The 21,021-nt window shown below is 43.7% G+C and overlaps 1 protein-coding gene across 3 annotated transcripts in view; it reads left to right on the top strand.

The window, feature by feature from the left end:
- LOC132172946 (uncharacterized) overlaps positions 1-21,021 on the top strand; it is a 75,853-nt gene that overhangs the window by 8,062 nt on the left and 46,770 nt on the right. For 2 of the 3 annotated variants that reach the window (XM_059584509.1, XM_059584508.1), the window contains exons 5-7: positions 11,218-11,304; positions 11,743-11,869; positions 11,968-12,048. In XM_059584509.1, the coding sequence (XP_059440492.1) occupies positions 11,218-11,304; positions 11,743-11,869; positions 11,968-12,048 (295 nt within the window). Of the gene's footprint in view, positions 1-11,002; positions 11,087-11,217; positions 11,305-11,742; positions 11,870-11,967; positions 12,049-21,021 lie in introns of those variants that run through there. The other variant, XM_059584511.1, reaches the window with a different exon arrangement.

Raw genomic sequence — 21,021 nt, 5'->3', positions numbered from 1 at the left:
CGTGGTTGGTGGAAACGGTGGAAGCGGCGATTCAGGTTCAGGTGAAGGAAGAAATTGCCAAATCTTACCGTGAGGGTGATAAGGCCACGATGGTCCACGGGGGAGGTAATAAGGCCGGTAGGTTCTTGGAGGTATCGGTGTTGGCTGAGGGTGGTCGTAAGGGAGTCATTTCGCTTCCGGAGGGACGCTTTGGGAGGGGCTGGCGGCGTTTTGCGGGAGAGCTTCGGCAACTGTTGGCGGCCCAGATCAAGTTGGATGGTACGGCGGAGTTTGGGGTTCCATCTTCGGCGGGGTTTCTCATGGATGTTCCTTCTTTGGGGGTCGACTCCGGGAGGTCTTTCGTGGATGTTCTTCGATCTTCTCCGAGCGTCGAGGCGAGAGCAGTTGAGTACCCGAGGTCTCTCGATTTGCTTCCGGGGTCGTTTTGTTGGGATTCGGAGTATGACGGTATGGGGTTGCGTTCTGCCGTGGATTGCTCTGCGTTGGAGAGCTTGCCTTCTCCTCTGGCGGAGGCGGCTGGGTCAGTGAGTTTGAGGAAGAAGAAGAAGGGCAAGATCGGCATTAGTGGGTTGTTGAGGCTTCTAGGGCAAATCCAACGTAAGTTGGACCGGGTCCGTGCTGGGGTTGTCTCAAAGCCCATTCGCAGGAGTAAACGGGCTTGTTTTTTGGGCCTATCAAACTCTGCTTTGGGTTGTGTTTCCGGGTCGGTCTCTGAAGTGGGATTGGGTCAAAATTTGGATACGGTTCAATATTTGGATCCGGATTACTCGGATCCAAACCAAAACTCGGATCCGGGTTCGGAGCTGGGCTTAGTCTCGTTTTCTTTACCTCGGGAGTCTGTTTCTGCGTGTGCGTCGCTCTTGGTGCCTTCTCCGGGGATTCCTCTGGTCTCTGACGAGTTGTTGGAGCCGTTGGCTAGGTCTTCTTTGAGTTTGCATGTTACCGGTTTGGATTCCGGCGATGGGTCTTCCCCGGCGGAGGTCTCTCTCTCTCCGGTGCGAGTTTTGGGCGAGATTGATGGGTCTGCCGATAACGGGTCCTCTCAGGGGGCTGTTTCTTTCCTTTCTGCGGAGGATTTATCAGCGAGCTCGGTGCGCAGGGACTGGGAGGGTGCTCTTTCTGCGATGCCTGAAGCCTGCCTGGGTGCGACTGTGTCTTCGGAGATGTCTGATTCGGCTCGTCTTTCTATTCTCAAGGAGGCCTTCTCTGTTCCTTGGGAGGTGGACTCTCCGGCGAGCCCTCTTTGCAGGGATAGGGAGGTTCCTTTTTCGGGGGGGGGAGGTTCTGGTTGTTCGTCCTTCTTCTCCGGCGAAAGGTTTGTTTCGTCGTGGGTTTTTTGGTCCGAGAGCTGTCTCTCCCTCTCCGGTGGTGTTGAAGGACTCTTCTTTGTCCTCTAAGGGAAAGGACCCTGTTCCGGTTCCCTCTGTGCCGGTGGAGGTCCAAGTAGGTTCTACTGTCTCGCCTTCCTTTGGGGTGGCTGAGCTGGGTCTTCATTCCCCTGTTGCTACCTCCTTGCTCTCGTCACAGTGCTGCACTTCTCTCTCGACTACTTCCGTTCTCAATGGGGCGGCGGAGATGGGGAGGAGTCTTAGCCGTCCGTTTCCTCGCATGACAGAGAGTGGTACTCCCATTTACTCCTCTATATCCACGTCTCAACTGTTTTATACTCGGAGGGTGAAGGAAAAGGTCGCAAAACAGCTGCATAAGAACAAGGCCCTGCTTGCTGAGGTTGAAGTCTCTGCTCCTAAGGTTGAAGCTTCTGCTTCTAAGGTTAAAGGGTTGAGGGAGCTCAATAATCTGGATTGCTCCATCTCTCCGGTGAAGGGCCGGCGTCGGCGGGGATTTTTGGGGTCGAAAAATGCTTTTTCATTTCCCCCTGAGGTGCACTAGGGTTCCACCTGAGATGCACTAGGGCTTTTATTGGGTTTTGGTTGGGTCTCTTGTATACCTTGTTGGTGGGGTGTTTGGTTTGATGGGGTTTTTCTGGGTTTTTGGTTTGTTAGGGTGATTGGTTGGGTTCCTTTGTACATTTATTGTGTACTTAGAGGCGCTTTGCGCTTTTTTTGATTTATAATACATTACTTATAAAAAAAAAAAGAATATGAGATGAACCATGATATGGACGAACATTGAGTATCAGACGATCTGGTCATATGATTGGATGCTGCAGAATCAATAAGCCAAGACTTAGACAAAATAGTACCATTACCTTGGAGCCCTAAGGCAGAAAAGGCTGACATAATCATCTGCTGGACCATTTCAGGAGTAAGAACAGCTGATCCCGCCGCAGAAGAAGAGGCTGAGGACATCACTGGAGCAGCAGAGGTGTTTACTGTAGCCTGATAAACAGTAGCTTGATGATTCTGAGGCCGAGTGGGACATTCTTTGATAAAGTGGCCCGATTTCTTACAGTAATTGCAAGATTTCTTTGCACAATTGGCGGCAATATGACCATACTCCTTACAACTAAAACACTGGACCTTGCGCATATCCTTACCTTTTCCTTTCCCATAGGCTGCATAGGCTACTGGATTTGGATTGGAATCGTGCTAAAACGTAGCCTAGTGAGAAGATGCTGCTCCTCACGAACTAATTCTCCAAAACAAACATCCAAAGATGGCGAAGGATCCCGATTCATTAAATTTGAGCGAGTAACCTCAAATTCAGGGTGTAATTTCATCAGGAATTGATCTCTCTTGCTCTGCTCATGAACAGCCTGAACAACCGAGAGAGGTGCAGCAGGTACCTTCGCATAAACCATATCAAAAAATTCTCCCCACAAATTCTGAAAACCAGAAAAATACTCCGGAATGCAGAGATTGCCTTGAGTGTAATTAGCAATCTCATATTCTAGCTGAAAGCGGCATGCAGTATTGTCCTGATGATAAACCTTCAGCAAATACTCCCACATAGTCTTTGCAGTCTTATAGGGCCTCAGATTGAGCACAATAAGAGGATCAACAGACCCTAAGATCCAAGACATCACACGTGCATCCTTGACCTTCCACTTAGCCAAATCCTTAGCTTCCGTAGGAGCTGGATCATTATCGTCAATATGGTCCCACAACTCTTTGCCCGTAACAAATAATTGAAATTGAAATTCCCAAGCAGAATAATTTTTTCCAGTAAAACGAACCCCAAAAGTCTCGCTAGAAGACATAATGAAATAAAAATTAGAAATTATAAAACCTGATAAATGAGTAACAGGCCCACCAGAACAGCAACCCAAAACAGCAACCAAGCCCAAACAGCAAGCCCAAGCCGAAACAGCAAGCCAAAACAGCAACCCACTAAACCACGGTGCACGCTCCTCCAGAAATCAACCCAAAACAGCAACCCACTAAACCACGGTCCACGCTTCTCTAGAAATCAAGAACCAGCGACAGTCCACGCTCCTCAACACCAAAATCGCACCAAGAAGGCAAGAACCAGCGACAGTCCACCCCGGCAACGGAACCAGCCAGTGATGACAACGTCAGCAACGAGAGCGTCACCGACGAGAGCGAGATCGACGCCGACAGCCCAACTCCTCCAGAAATCTCCGGCAGCCCCACTCCAAAAATCTCCGGCAGCCCCAAAACCTCACGCCGACCGCCCCAAATCCTCCAGAAATCTTCGGCAGCCCCAAAACCTCCACGCCGACAGCCCCAAATCCTCCAGAAATCTCCGGCAGCCCCAAAACCTCCATGCTGACAGCCCCAAATCCTCCAGAAATTTAGGTAAGAATAAATTCCCTACCCTCAACTGAATTATCGACAACTTCCCTTGAAGTTACCGACAGCCAAAGGGACCGATAACTCAATCCCGACCCAACTCAAAAAAAAAACTCGAATCTAAACCCTAATTTAGATGATTTAGGCTCTGATACCATATCAATTGTACTGAATACCTCTCAATGTGAGGGTTGCTCATATTATATAGAAATTATCTAGGTAATTACAGGCTGTATCTCAGCGATTACAGCAATCTAGGGAAACAAATAAGGTAACTAAAATCTACCTATTAATTACAATATACTATAGCTATAATACAAAGAACATGCCATAAATAGAAAGACTAATTATGGCTAAATATATATGGACGGTATCTGATTGACAGTTTCAGCTAGGACAAGGCTGGGTTTGCTGGGGAAGGGGCCGTCTAGAGTTGGCCATAGATCTCTAGTATTGTTGGTGAAGGCGCCGATGAGGGTGGGTTCAACTTCGGCTGGAGTATTGGGTGGCGGTAGTGTTCCTGGAATCTTGTCATAGCCGTTAGGTGTGTCGATAGTGGGGGTTATTCCCCAGGCACAATCGTCCTTGGCTGTTAGTGAGGGGGTTGAATATGAGGGTGTAGTTTCAAATGTGGTTAGGGGTGAGGCGCCTAGGCTTGTGGGCCGGCAGACTCCATTCCCATGGGAGCTTGCAAGAAAGAGGTAGTTAGTTTGGGTCCTAGTTTTCCTTTGGCAGTTTTGGATGTTGGGATGGTAGAGGGGGTGGAGGGGATGGTAGAGGATTTTTTGGAAGTTCCTTTGGACCTCAGCAATGCTACGGATAGTGAGAGTATCCAGGCCAGTTTTGAGGTGTTTAACTCTCCACATTTTATGGAGAAATCAGCTCCACTTGTTACGGAGACTAATTTGGTGGGATTGGAGTTGGAGTTGGAGTTGGAGTTGTATGTGATGGAGGAGCATACCCCATTGTTGTGTTGTCCAGCATCGGAGTTTTTGGGGAAGGAGGGGCCTCAATCCTCTGAGAGGGCCATGAAACTAGTAGAGGAGTTTAGCCATTATGTAGGCCATTTGTGTGAAGGGTATGTAGGGAAGTTATCGGCTTTGTTTGTGGATATTATTGCAAATAATGAAGAGAAGGGAGCTGTTGCGGCCTCAAATGCGGGAAAGAAAGGTACAAGAGAACTCAATAATCTTTTTTCTTCCATTAATTATGATGTTCACAGTGGAAGTGTTACTCGGGACAGAATTAAGGGGAGGGCTCGTAGAGATTATTCATGAAGCCTAAGATTATTTCTGGGAATGTGAGAGGGTTGAATGAGGGTGGTAAGTGTTTGAGGGTGAGAAATCTACTTAGGTAGTGGAAGGTGGACATTCTGTGTCTTCAAGAGACTAAAATGAAGTACATTTCCAGCAGTTTTGTGAGAAACTTGTGGGGTTGCCCTTATGTCGAGTGGTGTTATGTTGCATCCAGAGGGGCTTTAGGTGGCATCTTGCTGATGTGGGATATAAGGGTGGTCATAAAGCCAGAGGTTTGTGTGGGAGAGTTTGTTGCGGCCTATTCGTTTAGAAATGTGGAGGACGATTTTGTTTGGGCTTTGCGGGGCTCTATGGTCTGAATCTTGATAATGTCATATGTTTTCTTTGGAAGGAATTGGTTGGGCTTATTAGCTAGTGGGATATGCAGTGGTGTATGGGTGGTGATTTTAATGTCACCTATTTCCCAAGCGAAAGGTCGGGTGGTGTGCGCCCTAATCTTGCGATGTCAGAGTGCTCGGACTTCATCTCTGAGCAGGGCCTTATGGATATTCTCTTGGACGCTTTTACGGTCCAACACTTCCTCTTGGTCTAGGGTTGACCGCTTTTTAGTTTCTACGGAATGGGAAGTCATATATCCCAGTTTGCTTCAGAAGAGGATGCTTAGATTGTGTTCGGATCATTTTCCCATCTTGCTCGACTATGGTTGCTTCCTAGGGGCCAAGAGGCCTTTCAAGTTTGAGAATATGTGGCTGGAAGCTGATGGGTGTGTGGATAGGGTGAGGTCTTGGTGGTTGTCTTATCACTTCCATGACACCCCGAGTTATATTCTGGCTCAGAAGTTTAAGGCCTTAAAGTGGATATCAAAAGCTGGAATGAGCATGAATTTGGCAACGTGAACTCTCTTAATAAGGAGAGAGTTGAAGAACTGGAGGCTATGGATAGATTGGAGGAAGGGAGAGGCTTAGTAGAAGAAGAGAAGGAAAGGAAAAGGTTGATTATTAGTGAGTTGGAGACTTCTCTTTTACAAGAGGAAATCAGTTTGAGGCAAAAATCCAGGATCCGCTGGCTTAAGGAGGGTGATAAGTGTAGTATGTTTTTCCATCGGATTGCCAATTTGAATAGATGATTCAATTTCATTGAGTCTTTATCTATTAATGGCTCTCTTTCATCCAATCAAGCCGTCATTCGCGACCATGTTGTTCATTTCTATGAGTCCTTGTTCTCTGAACGTTGTAGTTGGAGGCCTAGGTTGGATGATCTTACTTTTAATTCTTTAGAGGCGGGTCAGGTCTCTTGGCTAGAAGTTCCTTTTGAGGAAATGGAGGTGTTGGAGGTGGTGAAAGGCATGGTAGAGATAAGGCTGTAGGTCCATATGGTTTCTCTATGGCTTTCTTCCAAAATTGTTGGGAAGTGATTAAGAATGACATTATGGCAGTTTTTTCAGATTTCTATGTTCGTGGTAAGTTTGAAAAAAGCCTTAATGCTACATTTATCTCTCTTATTCCGAAGGTTCCTGGGGCTTCTGAGCTTAAGGAGTTCCATCCTATTAGTCTTGTGAGTGGGATCTATAAGATTATTGTGAAAGTTCTCGCGAATCGGATGAGAAGGGTTGTTGATGGGGTTATCTCAAAGCCTCAAAATGCCTTTGTTCAAGGTAGGCAAATCCTGGATTCAGTTCTTATTGCGAATGAATGCTTGGATAGTCATAGCAAATCTGGTGAATTAGGGCTGCTTTGTAAACTGGACATGGCGAAGGCCTATGATCATATTGATTGGAAGTTTCTTTTGTATTTACTTAGGAGGTTTGGGTTTGGGGAGAAATGATGTTCTTGGATAAAGCATTGTATATTGTATGTTCGCTTTTTCATGTTGATTAACGGCACTCCTTCTGGATTCTTTAGCAGCTCTCAAGGGGTGAGGCATGGTGATCCTTTGTCTCTTTTTTCTTTTTGTCATTGTTATGGAAACGTTTAGCAGAATGATTGCTGCTTCTATTGATAGTGGTTTTATCTCGAGTTTCTCAATGGGAGCTAGATTGTTTGAGTGGGTTAACATTTTTCACCTTTTGTTTGCAGATGATACCTTGGTATTCTGTGGGGCAAACTTTGATCACATTTGATCCATTCGAGCTTTACTTGTATGCTTTGAAGTTGTTTCTGGTTTGAAGCTGTTTCGGTAGGCGTAGTAGATAATGTGGGTGATTTGGCTGGTGTCTTGGGTTGTGGAACAACCTCATTACCTTTGAAATATCTGGGTCTCCCTTTGGTGGCTTGCTTTGAGGCCAAGTCCATTTGGGATGACATTATGGAAAAGATTGATCGCACTTTGGCTAGTTGGAAAATGATGTATCTTTCTAAGGGGGTAGGGTCACTCTTATTAAGAGTACTCTTTCTAATCTTCCTACTTATTTTTTGTCTCTCTTTCCTATCCTTGCTTCTGTGGCCAAGCGAATTGAGAAGCTTCAATGTGATTTTTTATGGGGTGGGATAAGCGAAGAGTTCAAGTATCATTTGGTCAACTGGGCCATGGTTTGTTCCCATATCTCTGAGGGTGGTTTAGGGATCAAGAACCTGAGAGTGTTCAATCGAGCTCTGTTAGGGAAGTGGTTGTGGCATTATGCGTATGAGAGAGAGGCCTAGTGGAGAATAGTTTTGGACGCCAAGTTTGGTTCTGAGTGGGGTGGGTGGCACTCCATTGACACATCTAGGCCACATGGGGTCAGGCTCTGGAAGTATATTAGTAGGGGGTGACAGTTGTTTTCTAGCCCCACCAGATTTGATCCAGGAGATGGGTCCAAAATTAGATTTTGGTATGATGTGTGGTGTGGAGCCTTGACTCTCAAGGAAGTTTTTCCGGCTTATAGAACATAGCTAGTGTGAAGGATGTGCATATTGCAGTTAACATGGATCTTACAAGTGGGTCCCTTCAATGGAATGTTAGTTTCATTCGGTTGGTTCACTATTGGGAAGCGGAAGTGCTAACCTCTTTCTACACTTTGTTGTATTCCCATAGAATGAGAAGGGAAGGGGAGGACAAAATTTGGTGGGTTCCTTCTTGTAAGGGGAAATTTGATGTTAGATCATTCTATAATGTTCTTGCATTTAAAGAGGCTAGTCTTTTCCCTTGGAAGAGTATTTGGCGTACAAAGGCCCCTTTGAGAGTGGCTTTCTTCGTATGGACAGGGGTGCTGGGGAAGATTCTTACCTTTGGCAATCTTCGAAACAAAAATATTATTCTAATCAATAGATGTTGTTTTTGCAAATTGGATGGAGAGACTATCAATCACCTTCTTCTTCATTGTGAGATTACCTGTTCTTTATGGTATGCTATTTTCAGTTGTTTTGAGTAGTCGTGGGTCATGCCTTGTAGTGTGGTGGATTTGTTTGCTTGTTGGTAGACGAGAGGTTGTTCTCGGAGTGCTATTGTGTGGAAAATGGTTCCTCTTTGCCTCATGTGGTGTTTATGGTTAGAGAGGAATGCAAGATGCTTTGAGGACTTTGAGAGACCCCTCGTAGGATCTGATGGCCTTCTTCTCCTATACTCTCTTCACTTGGACAGCTGCTTGGCTTGCTCCTTAGTGATTAATTATTCTGATTTTCTTGTTCTTTTTTCTTCTACTATTTAAGCGTTCTCTTGTATACTTCTTGTGTACTAGGATTGCGCTCCTCTGCGCTTTTTGATATATACAACATTACTTATTAAAAAAAAAAAAAAAAAAAAAAACAAAAAACTTTGCAAAGATACTTGAACCACATGAGTATCTCACTCAACAAGGTAACCCATAGCATTCTAGGGTTTCCATTTGACACCATTTTAACTTATAACGCTAAACCTATAGAGAATCTCTAGGGTTAGACACTCAAAACACCAAAACTCAACACTTAGACAAAAATTAGGATTTTGGGTCTTACCTCGATTTCTTGTGAATCTGGATTTTCCGAACCACAAGATTGCAACCCGTTGTTCTAGGATGGTTTAAAAGTCCTCTCGACAGAAAAACCCCCAAGAAATTTGAGAGATTAAGCAAAACCCCCAAAAATCTAACTCAAATCATGAAAACTTAGGGTTTGTGGATTTACCTCAAATTAATAGGTAGAAGCGTTGATCTAACACCAAGAAATGCGTTCCTGGGGTTAAATTTGGCTTTGGAAACCTCTACAAATCAATACCCAAACCTTAGGAGAGAGGAGAGAGAAAATCAGAGAAAGAGAGGAGAAAAAGTGAGAAATGAGTTTTCTCACATGTGCTAGGTATTTATACTAGCGCAGCTCGTCCGAACGAGAGGTCACTCATTCGGATGGGATAAGTGAGCTCGGATGCAACTCGTTCGGACGAGGTTGAAGACGAGGCGTTCTGTGACAATCATTGTATACCCTTGTCCGAAGGGTTTTCAGATGAGACTCTCTGGAAGAGCCTCATTTGGAAGGGGGAACAACTGTTTGGTCGGCAAGACAGAAATTAGAAATCCAGTTCAGCAGCAGCCTTCAATTCAGCAACACTTATTTCCTTTGAAAACATTTAAGTAATTTAATTTATAATGTATATAAGGAAATATCCCCATTTGGATTCAATAAAAAATACTAAAAAATCAAATTCCCACTAGATCAAAATGTCAACATCCAGTTTTAGTACAAAATACGAGTTCCGACAGTTTATTGACAAGTGATTCATCAATGTTCATCCATGTACATTTTATAATAAAATCCCATAAAATCACATTTGGCTATTCAATGTACGACGAACAAAAGGCGGCGAAAATTATTTTGAAAATATCAATAGAAGATAAATTTATTTTTCATGCTTAGTGAAATTTAGAATGAACAGCTTTTCCATCTAATTTTCTTAGGCATTACAATAAGGCTTGCTATCGACGCACAATTGGGAGGTTAATATATTTGTCACACACTCGTCTAGATGTTGCCTATGCAGTTAGTATAGTGAGTCAATTTATGCATTGGGAATGGAAGCATTTACAGAATACTTCGCTATTTGAAATCTTTACGAAGGCATTGTTGTTTGCTCGACATGATCACCTGAAAGTAGAAGCTTATACAGTTGCAGATTGGCTGGGTCAGTCATGGATACAATATCTACTTTGGGATACTGCTCTCTTGTAGGAGGAAATCTAGTTACTTAGCATAGTAAGAAATAGTCAATGGTTACTAGATCTAGTGGAGAAGATGAATTTTGAACTATGGTTCATCAGATATGGGAGGAGTTATTTTGGTTGAAGATTCTACTGAGCTAACTTGGATATGATTGTAAGGAGCTTATGAGATTACACTACAACAACAAGGCCTTGATTAATATTGCTCTTAATCTAGTTCAACTTGATCAAACTAAATACATTGAAATTGATATACATTTTATCAAGGAAAAATTTTGTGAAGTGTTGATTTGTGCACCTCATGTGAGGATTGAGGAGCGACTTGCGGATATTTTGATGTAGGGAGTGTCTAGTAGTATTTTTCATTCAGTTTTGTGCAAGCTGGTCAAGCGAGACATCTTTACCTCAATTTGAGAGGGAGTGTTGAAGATATGCGGCTAATTTGATTCTGATATGATTTGATTTTCATTTATTTCCCATTTCTTGTCTGTCCATATTAGACAGTATTGCTTCTCTTTATAAACAATATGATTGTATCAGTAAGATTATCAAGGAAAATAAGACCATATTCTCTACAGATTCTCCCTTCTTCTTTTTCCAAGTTTTCCTTCTTGTATTTTAACTGCATCTTCCCAATAAGTGCATGTACAATTTCAAAATCAAACTGAAAGCTTGTCTTCCAACATCTGCTTTGATTGGAAAACTAATGCAATTCGTTCCAAGAGAAGCATATAAAGCATCAATTCTGAAAGTGAGAATATATTACTTCTATAAGGGATAAAAACAATTGAGGTAGACATCACCCATCCATGCAAAATGGTTATAAGGGGAAGAACTAAGACCTTCTCTGTGTATTTCTTTCTTGATTATTATTAAAAAGATGTAAAATTAAGGTTGAGGTAATGGAGGTTTTCTGATGCCCTTCTCTTTCCAGATGATTTCTTCCTTTGACAGTCAAATTCATGCATACAAATATGTTTGTATACATATACGTACATCCTCACATACGTGTAAGCATATGTTGAAACATTTTACGCATAAACACAGATATTTGTATGGATGTCTGCAGGTTATTGTTCATTTCAACTCTATAGTTATTATTTTAATTCTATCTTAGGGTGTTCCCTTTACTTATATACAGGATTGTTCATGCTCTACACTTATTGCTGAGAAGTTTGCACTGACTTCCCCTGAGATTTTGACTGGGCAAGGATTTAGTAGACTTTTGGTACTTGATGTCATTTTATCTTTGAAGTTTCCAATTTTTGTTTTTTAAGTTTTCCTTCATACAATATCATCTTTTAATAATTTAACTTCTCATTTTTCTCGTTTTTTCTTCTTTCATTTTTTTTTTTTTTTGATATATTCTACATTATCTAGGACAGATTTTGTTTCGATTAGGTATTCCTTGAAACAACTACCAATATTTGTTTTTCCCTTAACTTCCCTCATGTCGTAGACTTGTCCTTATACAGCACCTATATAAAAACCCTGGAACCAAGAGATCTTGTACATAAATGACTCAGTTAATTATTTTTACCTACTTGAAGCAATATTTCCCCTTATCAATATTTTTTATTTAATTTTTTGGTATATACCCTTTTGCCTTCCATTACCATTTTTTTTTTTTCTTTTATTGTTTTCTGGTCTTCCTATTTGCTTGTAGTTAGCCGGCATCCTCATAGATACTGGAAATCTAACCAGCCCCCACTGTACCTCAAAAGATAAGTACATGGCTTCACTATTAATCAGTGGTGCCGGTCGCTTTGGATGCAATGGTCTCTACCACATATGTATGTTCATTGTCCTCTACATTCTGTATGGACTTTTATGGATTTTTTTCCTCATATCTTCTACAGCTTACCTGAGAAATATAATATATCATTTGCAGTGAAGTACAAAATGTATGATGTGTCTGATCTCAAAATAGTCGACATCTTGCACAAGGATTTCAAGAAGTGGACAAGAGTAGGTCTGGACTCGTGCTAGCCCTTGATTTGCTACCTAATATTAGAACTAAGTTATTCCTATGTTTTTTTTTTTTTTTATAATTAATGTGAATATTATTGAAAAAGTGCAGATGAGCGCAATCCTAGTGCAAATATATATACAAGAGAACCCCTACGGAATATACAAAGAGCACATATTCAAGAACTCTTCTACAGTCAGGACATCAATACGGTGGCGAGCCAACGCCCACAAGCATAGCATAGAGATCATATTCTTCCTCACCCCATCCACTGAACACTCCTTATCCTCAAAAGTTCGTGCATTCCTCTCCCACCATATACACCAAGTGACACACAAAGGAACCATCCTTCAAATAACTTTAGAGAGATCCCTACCCCCCACCTGATTCCAGCAAGCGAGCAAGTCGAGGAACCTTTGCAGCATAACCCACTCAATACCAAACAAAGTAAAGATATAGTGCCTTAGCCGAGTGGCCACTTCACAATGGATCAATAAATAAATGATCTACGAATTCCCCATTCTTCTTACACATACAACACCATTCCACTACCACAATACTCCTCTTTCGCAAATTGTCATATGTCAGAATTTTGCCGAGAGCCGTAGTCCACCCAAAAAATGCCACTTGCGTCGATACCTTAGAGCACCAAATACTCTTCCACGGAAACACCTCATAAGCTGGAACGGACAAGGCCTTATAGAACGACTTCACCTCAAACATACCTTTTTTAGATGGGGACCAACGAATTCGATCTACATTACCATGAGAAATTTTACAAGAGTACATCAGTTCAAAGAAAGATGATATCACATCCAACTCCCAATCCTGGACGGAACGCACAAAGATGACATTCCACTCATCAACAACCCCATTCCTCTACATAAAATTATCCTTCACCCACGATTCTTTGTACCTTGACTAAACAAGGGAAAGTTATTCCTATGTTGCAGCAAAGTTATGTTAAAAACCTCAACTTCCAATATTGATTATTTTAAACATGAGTTCTCCATATTTAAAGGTGACCCCCTAACTGGATCGCGTCCGACATATTTACTAGAGAAAAGTACAAATAAGGGTGATCTGAGCTCAATTACTAGAATAGTTAGGCTTATATATGCTGGAGATTTATCTGTGGCTAATAATTTCGAAACTTTTGTACATTAGCTTCTTTGTAAGGATTTTGATAAAATCTGCAGGTTCATTCTCACTTTGGTAAGTTTACTTCTAGTAGTAGTGATAAGATCTGGAGTGAAGTGTGCGCTGTAGTTTTAGAGGATTAACTATTTAGGATAAACAGATTGATCAGAAGAGCTATATTTTTTCTAAGATGAGTGACCAAAAGGCTTGTAGAGAAGAATATATATATATATATATATATATATATATATATATATATATATATAAAAAAAAAACATTTATGTTCTTTTAGATACTCAGGTGGATACTACTATATAACGACTGAGTATCATTTATATATGTGATGACCTATTTTAAGACTTATACGCTGGAATGAGTCCAGTTAGCAGAGGTATAAGTAAGTTGAAATATCACAATGAGGTCACATCAAGGAGGGCCTTGATTTTTTTATGCTTTATGATCAAATGATCAAGAATATCCACAAGTTCCAGTGATGCGTGTCGTTAACTGATAAGATTTAGCCAATAAGAAGTTTTAATAAGTTCTCATTTATTTTAATATGCTTTTGAAATAAATAAACTTAGGATAGGTAGGGCTAAGACAAAATATTTGGATTTTACTAGTGGAATTGGAATGTGCTTCTAAGTCAAAAGGAATGAGGGAATTGAAGAACTTGGAGAGTTCTATCAATTGTGAGGGTTTTAGTCGTGGCAAGGGCAAGAGAGTGTAGGATTTCTGTGGTGGGGCTTCGGGTTCGTTTTGTGGGTTTCTGGGCTCTCTCTTTTTTCTTTTTTTTTTTTTTGCTTTTGTTTCTTGGTGTCTTTGTGTATACTTTTGATGTATGTGGACAGAATAGAATATGGGGCTGTCAAACATCACACACCCACACTCCCCTCATACTGCATATATATACAAACCAACATAGAGTACAAAGACAAAAATACCCATACACAAAAATACCCATACAATATATTTTTCTAACACTCCCCCTCAAGCTGGAGCATTTATATCATATAAGTCCAGCTTGGAACAAATAAACTCTAACTGCTTCCGACACAAGGGTTTTGTAAACATATCAGCTAACTGATCTCCAGACTTCACGAACGGTGTAGATATATCGCCATTGAGTATCTTATCTCGAACAAAGTGACAGTCAACCTCAATATGCTTGGTTCTTTCATGAAAGACAGAGTTAGATGCAATATGTATTGCAGCTTGATTATCACAAAATAATGGGATAGGAGTAGGAGCGGCAAATCCGATCTCTTGGAGAAAGAGTTGTAACCATGTCAATTCACTAGTAGTGTTAGACATTGCCCTGTATTCTGCCTCGGCACTGGACCGTGCCACCACCGTCTGTTTCTTGCTTTTCCAAGTTACTAGATTACCACCCAAGAAAGTACAATATCCTGTAGTAGATCGCCTATCTGAGGGAGAACCAGCCCAATCTGCATCAGTAAACCCTTCTACCCGAAGGTGTCCATTCGGTCTATACAATATCCCAAGGCCAGGAGCTCTTTTCAAATATCGAATAATACGAGTAACAGCTTCCCAATGTGAAACCCTAGGAGCCTCCAAAAACTGACTGACAACACCAACTGCATATGAGATGTCTGGTCTAGTAATGGTCAGGTAATTCAACTTTCCAACTAAGCGACGATACTTACCAGGATCTTCAAACAATTCCCCTTCATCTTTTACTAATTTCTGATTAGGATCCATTGGAGTGTCAACAGGACGAGCACCCAGAAGACCCGTCTCTTCTAACAAATCAAGTACATATTTTCTTTGAGATAAATTGATACCTGTTTGGGATCTAGCAACTTCAATCCCCAAAAAATATCTTAGTTTTCCCAAATCTTTTGTCTGAAACTTCTGTTGTAAAAACAATTTCAACCGAGCAATGCCTCCTGAATCATTACCTGTAATCACGATGTCATCCACATATACCACAAGGAGAATATGACCAGCACTTGTATGCAAGTGAAATACTGAATGATCTGTCTGACATTGCTGAAGACCAAACTCCATAACTGCCGCTGAGAACTTCCCAAACCATGCCCGTGGAGATTGCTTGAGACCGTACAAAGCCTTTTTCAATTTACAGACACAACCCTGATACTCCCCCTGAGCAACAAACCCAGGTGGTTGCTCCATATAAACTTCCTCGTGCAGATCCCCATGTAAAAAGGCATTTTTGACATCCAATTGAAATAAGGGCCAAGCCAAATTAGAAGCCAAAGAAATAAGAATACGGACGGAGGAGATTTTGGCAACTGGAGAAAATGTCTCATCATAATCAATACCATATGTCTGTGTATAACCCTTAGCAACCAAACGAGCTTTCAACCGTTCAACTGAACCATCAGGATTAAACTTAACCGTGTAAACCCATTTGCAACCAACAGGCTTCTTAGCAGGTGGTAATCGAACAAGCTCCCACGTACCATTTTGATGCAAGGCCTTCATTTCCAATTCCATAGCTTGCCTCCAACCAGAGTCAGATAAAGCATCATGCACTGTCTTTGGGGTGGAAACAGTAGAAAGATGGGAAATAAAGCAAGAATAGGAAGGAGACAAAGAACTAGTAGATACAAATTGACTGATAGGATGTGCAGTAGTGCAAGAATGTGTACCTTTCCTTAGGGCAATGGGCAAGGAATCAGATGCAGGTGACAGCGGATCCGAAGACGGGATGGATGATGGTGGAGGTGCAGGAGCTGATGGACGTGGCCTACGTGTATAAACCTAGAGAGGAGCAAGAAGAGCATGGAGGCAACACGACAGACTAGAGATATGGAACAGGCAGCGGAACAGACGTGACATTGGGCTCAAGGGTAGACGCTTCGAAAGACGCATCAACAAGGAAAATAGGCAAGAGACTCAACAAATGTGACATCAACGCTAGTAAAGTAGCGACGAAGAACAGAACTATAACAACGATATCTCTTTTGAGTTGTGGAATAACCAAGGAAGACACATTTAGTAGAGCGAGGATCAAGTTTATCATAGCCAGGACCCAAGTTATGAACATAGCAAACACACCCAAAAATCTTTAGTGGTAAGGCAAACGGAGGTGAAGAAGAGTACAAGAGTGAATGAGGAGAAACACCATCTAAGACTGAGGAGGGCATCCGATTAATGAGATAACAAGCAGTGAGGACTGCCTCACTCCAAAAATGTTTGGGGACATGCATATGAAACAAGAGACAACGTGCAACATCTAATAAATGACGATTCTTACGTTCAGCCACACCATTTTGTTGTGGAGTGTGAGCACATGAGGTTTGATGGATAATGCCTTTATCAGACAAATAAGTGGCAAAAGAACTAGATGTGTATTCTTTGGCATTATCAGAACGCAAGATACGAATTTTTTGAGAAAATTGAGTCTTAATCATATTACGAAACATTTGGAAGACAGAAAATAACTCAGAACGATTTTTCATTAAAAATAACCAAGTCATACGGGAAAAATCATCTACGAATGTTACAAAATAATGAAATTTATTGGACTCGATCTTCATAGGACCCCATACATCAGAATGAACTAACTCAAAAGGACGAGAAACTCAACTAACAACTCTTGACGGAAAAGAAACACGATGGTGTTTGCCAAGCTGACACGCTTCGCACGACACAGACAACTCATGACGGAGACTTGGGACTTGATGCTTCAACGCAGGAAGGGAAGGATGACCAAGGCGACAATGCCACTGAAGAGCTGAACTTGACGACTGCAAAGCACGAGAGGGAAATGAAGGTGAGAGATCCAGATAATATAGGCCACCAACTTCATGCCCACTACCAATCATCCTCCGCGTCTTGAGATCCTGAAAAATGCACACAGAAGGATAAAAACTAATAGAACAGTTAAGAGCTTTGGTAATTTTACTAATGGATAATAAATTAAACGGAAAACCGGGAACATGTAAAACGGACAACAGCTCAATATCTGGACTCAGATATGTATGGCCAGAGCCGGCTACAGTAGAAAGGGAACCATTAGCTAGAGTGACACTGTGGGGTGCAGTAACAGGATGATAATCAGAGAGAGAAGTAGACGAACCAGTCATATGTTCATTGGCACCGGAATCAATAATCAATGGGTTGCAAGTGGAGGATAAGAGACAGTGAGATGCAGTACCTGACTGAGCAAGAGTAGCAGTGGAAGTGGAGGTGGCCCGCTTATGAGCCAAAAACTGAGCATACTCATCTTTCGGAATGGAGATGAGATCATAATCCGGAGTTGAACTTGAACTAGCAGGTGGTCCAGAAATAGCTGGAGAATCCTCGAAAGAAACAGCCTAATTGGCAAAACCGGGTGGTTTGCCATGTAAATCCCAACAAGAATTCACCGAATGATTAGGACGGCCACAATGAGTACATTTGCGATGCTCACGACTACCAAGTCGACCACCGCCTCGAGAGTCATGGCCACCACGAACACCACGACCACCACGACCACCTCGACCACCACGATACCCACCAAAACTGCCACGGGTAGCAACAAAAGCAACGCGCTCACCAGTACGCTCAGAACTCATCCGAGAGCCATGGTCAGTGAGAGTAGCACGCTGAATCCGAGAAAAGACTTCTGGAAGTGAGGGAAGTTCAGAACCACCCAAAATCTGCGCACGAACCGACTCAAACTCGGGTTTCAAACCAAGAAGGAACCGAACCACATCCACATCTTGACGTTGCTTTTCCATTTTCTTCAGGTCCGTAGAGAGTGGTTGGTACAAGTTTCTCTCCTCACAAATGGCCACAACATGGTTGTAATACTCATCCACAGTTTGAGTACCTTGTTCAAGCCCAAAATATTGTTTACACACTTCATAAATCCGAGTAATATTCTCAGTTCCAGAGTACATGTGACTGAGATGATCCCAAATGTCCTTGGCAGTGGGTAAGTAGATGCATGAGGATCCAAGGTGAGGCTCAATACTGTTCAACATAAGAGAGATAATTTGATTATCTTCTTGCTCCCAAAGGCTAGGAGTATAGTCCTTGGGTATACCCGAGGTTAAGTGAGTAAACAAGCCCTTGCCTTTGAGAAAAACTTCAACAGACCTTGCCCAATAACTATAATTCTTCCCATTGAGCTTCACATAAGTCATAGGGGTATTAACTAAGGTAGTCTCAGGTTTAGCAGCCATAATATTATCATGCACTCTTTTCTCTCTTCTCTCTCATCCACCCACGCCTGAGGGCAGGCGTGTGGGTGGCGCGTGTGACCTGTTTGGGTGTCTAGCTTGCTAGCTGTTTGGTTAGTGTCATGGCTGAATCGAGGAAGTGGTCAGTGGAGTCCAAGAAGTTTGAGTTACTGGTGAAAAGCGCAGGGGTGAGGATTTTTGAAAGAAGCAATAGGATACAAAAAACCATTTTCTTGAAGAAGGATGAGCTGATGTGGTTGGGGCGCATTGTGAAGGACTTGGTGGCAGTGGAAACCACAGAGGTTTTTTGGGACCAATCCAGAGCAGGGTTTCCTCGGATTATTGCGCAAAAATGCTCCAACAGGAATGGACGTTTTCTGACGGTAGAAGAATATGATGGAAGGCAAAGAAGAGGATCGATTATTATACCAGAAGGGCGAGCTGGTCAAGGTTGGGAACGATTCATCTCGGAGGTGAGTTTGGCTAAGTCTGCAATGTGCGAAGTCAGGGAGGCCACGATGGATAAGAAGAAGGTTGAGGGGGTGGGAAGGAGGAGTTTCGCGGAAGTGCTGGGGTCGTCGTTGCAACCGGCAGACGACTGTTCTGATGCTTATTCCGAGCTGGTAGCCAAGGCTGCTGCAGAGAAGAATAAACAATACCCTGCTCCCATGGTTCAGGTGGTGGATTCATACAAGGAGAGGTTTCAGGTGAGGAATGATGGCGGTTGCATGGAGGAATCGAAGAGGAACCATTCCTCTGGCCAGGAAGGAATGTGCAACCTGAAGGCAGGGGGGTCTCGGGGTGTTGTTAATAGGTTGCCGGCGAGTAGAAATCAGTTTCCGGCGAGTAGGTTGAATGCCTTGGCAATGATGACAGCTTCGGAAGTTGGAGATGATCACGTGAAGGGATGGGAGGGGGTAGGTAGGCTCGAAGCGCAGGCCTGGTTTCGTGTAAAATCTGAACTCATTAATGCGAAAGAGTCGTTGAACAGGTTGAGGGGAGAGATCGACGTGGGTCTAGAAAGGTTTGATTTTTTAATAAAAAATTTGGAGGAAGGGAGTGGGCATACAAGGGCTGGCGGGATGTGCGTGTGCGGTATGGCAGGAGGGGGCTCTCTCAAGCAAGGGATGGCCCAGCCCAAGAAGATTAACTTGGAGGTTGGGGAGTTGGAGGGGGTGGATGGGTCTAAGGGGAAAGAACAATGGCCCAAGAGAAAGTTTAAGGGAAAGAAGAAGGTGGTGGCTGTGTATAGGCGCAGGAAGATGGGCCTGAGCGTTGGTCAGTCCAGCCCAAGTAAGTCTGGTCCAGAAGGGGCAAGACCCAAGGGAGCGCCGGAGGTGTGTTACACGATCGGCGTGCAGGAGGGATGCCGAAGCTCTCCGGCAGGTGACCCAGGTGCGTCGTCGTCGGCAGCAGGAGGGACGCGGTCAGAGGAGAGACCGCCGGCTACAGTGGACAGTCCTGGTGATAGTCCCGGTGAGATTCCGGGTGGCAGAGAAGCGGCGAGTCTGGCCGGAAGTAGCTGCTGCACGCCGGCGAGAGTGATTCTGTGCCAGACAGAGCCGGAGAGGCTGTCGGAGGGTGTCGCCGGCGAGTCAGAGATGGCCGGCGAGTGCTTCGGTGCTCCGGCGGTCGTGATTTCGAACAAAGGGGAGTCTCGGTCGAGCCAGACAAGGCCGGAGGGGCCATGCTTGGTCGCTGCCGGCGAGGTAGTTGAGTGGGCCGAGTCTGGGGAGCCTTCTGGAGCTGTTGGTGATAGTCCCGGTGAGATTCTGGGTGGCAGAGAAGCGGCGAGTCTGGCCGGAAGGAGCTGTTGCACGCCGGCGAGAGTGCTTCTGGGCCAGACAGAGCCGGAGAGGCTGTCGGAGGTTGTCGCCGGCGAGTCAGAGTTGGCCGGCGAGTGCTTCAGTGCTCCGATGGTCGTGATTTCGGACAAGGAGGAGTCTCGGTCGAGCCAGACAAGGCCGGAGGGGCCAGGTTTGGTCGCTGCCGGCGAGGTAGTTGAGTGGGCCGAGTCTGGGGAGACTTTTGGAGCTGCTGGAGTACTGGGGATGGTGGTTGTGGGCGGGGGGGAGACTGTGTTGCACCAGAAGTGGCCGATGATGAATGGTACAGTAGGTGAGGGCAGTGAGGTGGTTCCTTGGTGTGGCGGTCAGGATAGTGGGGGAATGGGTCAAGAGCAGGAACTTAGGATTTCTGGTGGGCTGCATATTTGGGATGTTGATCCTTCAATTATTGGAGTCCGGTGCTCAGGCTTGGTGGAGTCTAGAGAGGCTGGGCAGGAGGTGGTAGCTAAGAGTTGTGGGGGTGAAGTCATTGTTAATGATAGGAGTAAGGAAGACGGGAGGGCAGAGGTGTGTGGAACGGAGGGGCCTTCGCCTTTGAACAGCTATGGTCCTAATTCAGGGGATGCAGCAGGTTTTTCAGATTGGGTTATCCAGTGTGCCAATGAGATATATCCGATCTTGGGGATTTCGTTCGCCGGTCATAAGCTGCAGTTGTTAGCTTTGTTAAACTCTCTAGAAGAGGAGCGCCGAAATAATGGGATGGTATCTACTTCTAGTAGCGGCACTAAGGGTAAAAGAGAGATAAGAAATTTGGAGTGTTCGGTGAACTATGATGCCAGAAGCGGGAGCTCGATTCGGGGAAGCAGGAAAGGGAGGGGGAATGTAGTTGTGTT

This window comes from Corylus avellana, chromosome ca2 (assembly GCF_901000735.1).
Source record: "Corylus avellana chromosome ca2, CavTom2PMs-1.0".
NCBI lineage: Eukaryota > Viridiplantae > Streptophyta > Magnoliopsida > Fagales > Betulaceae > Corylus > Corylus avellana.
This window is presented reverse-complemented; position numbering and strand designations above follow the sequence as displayed.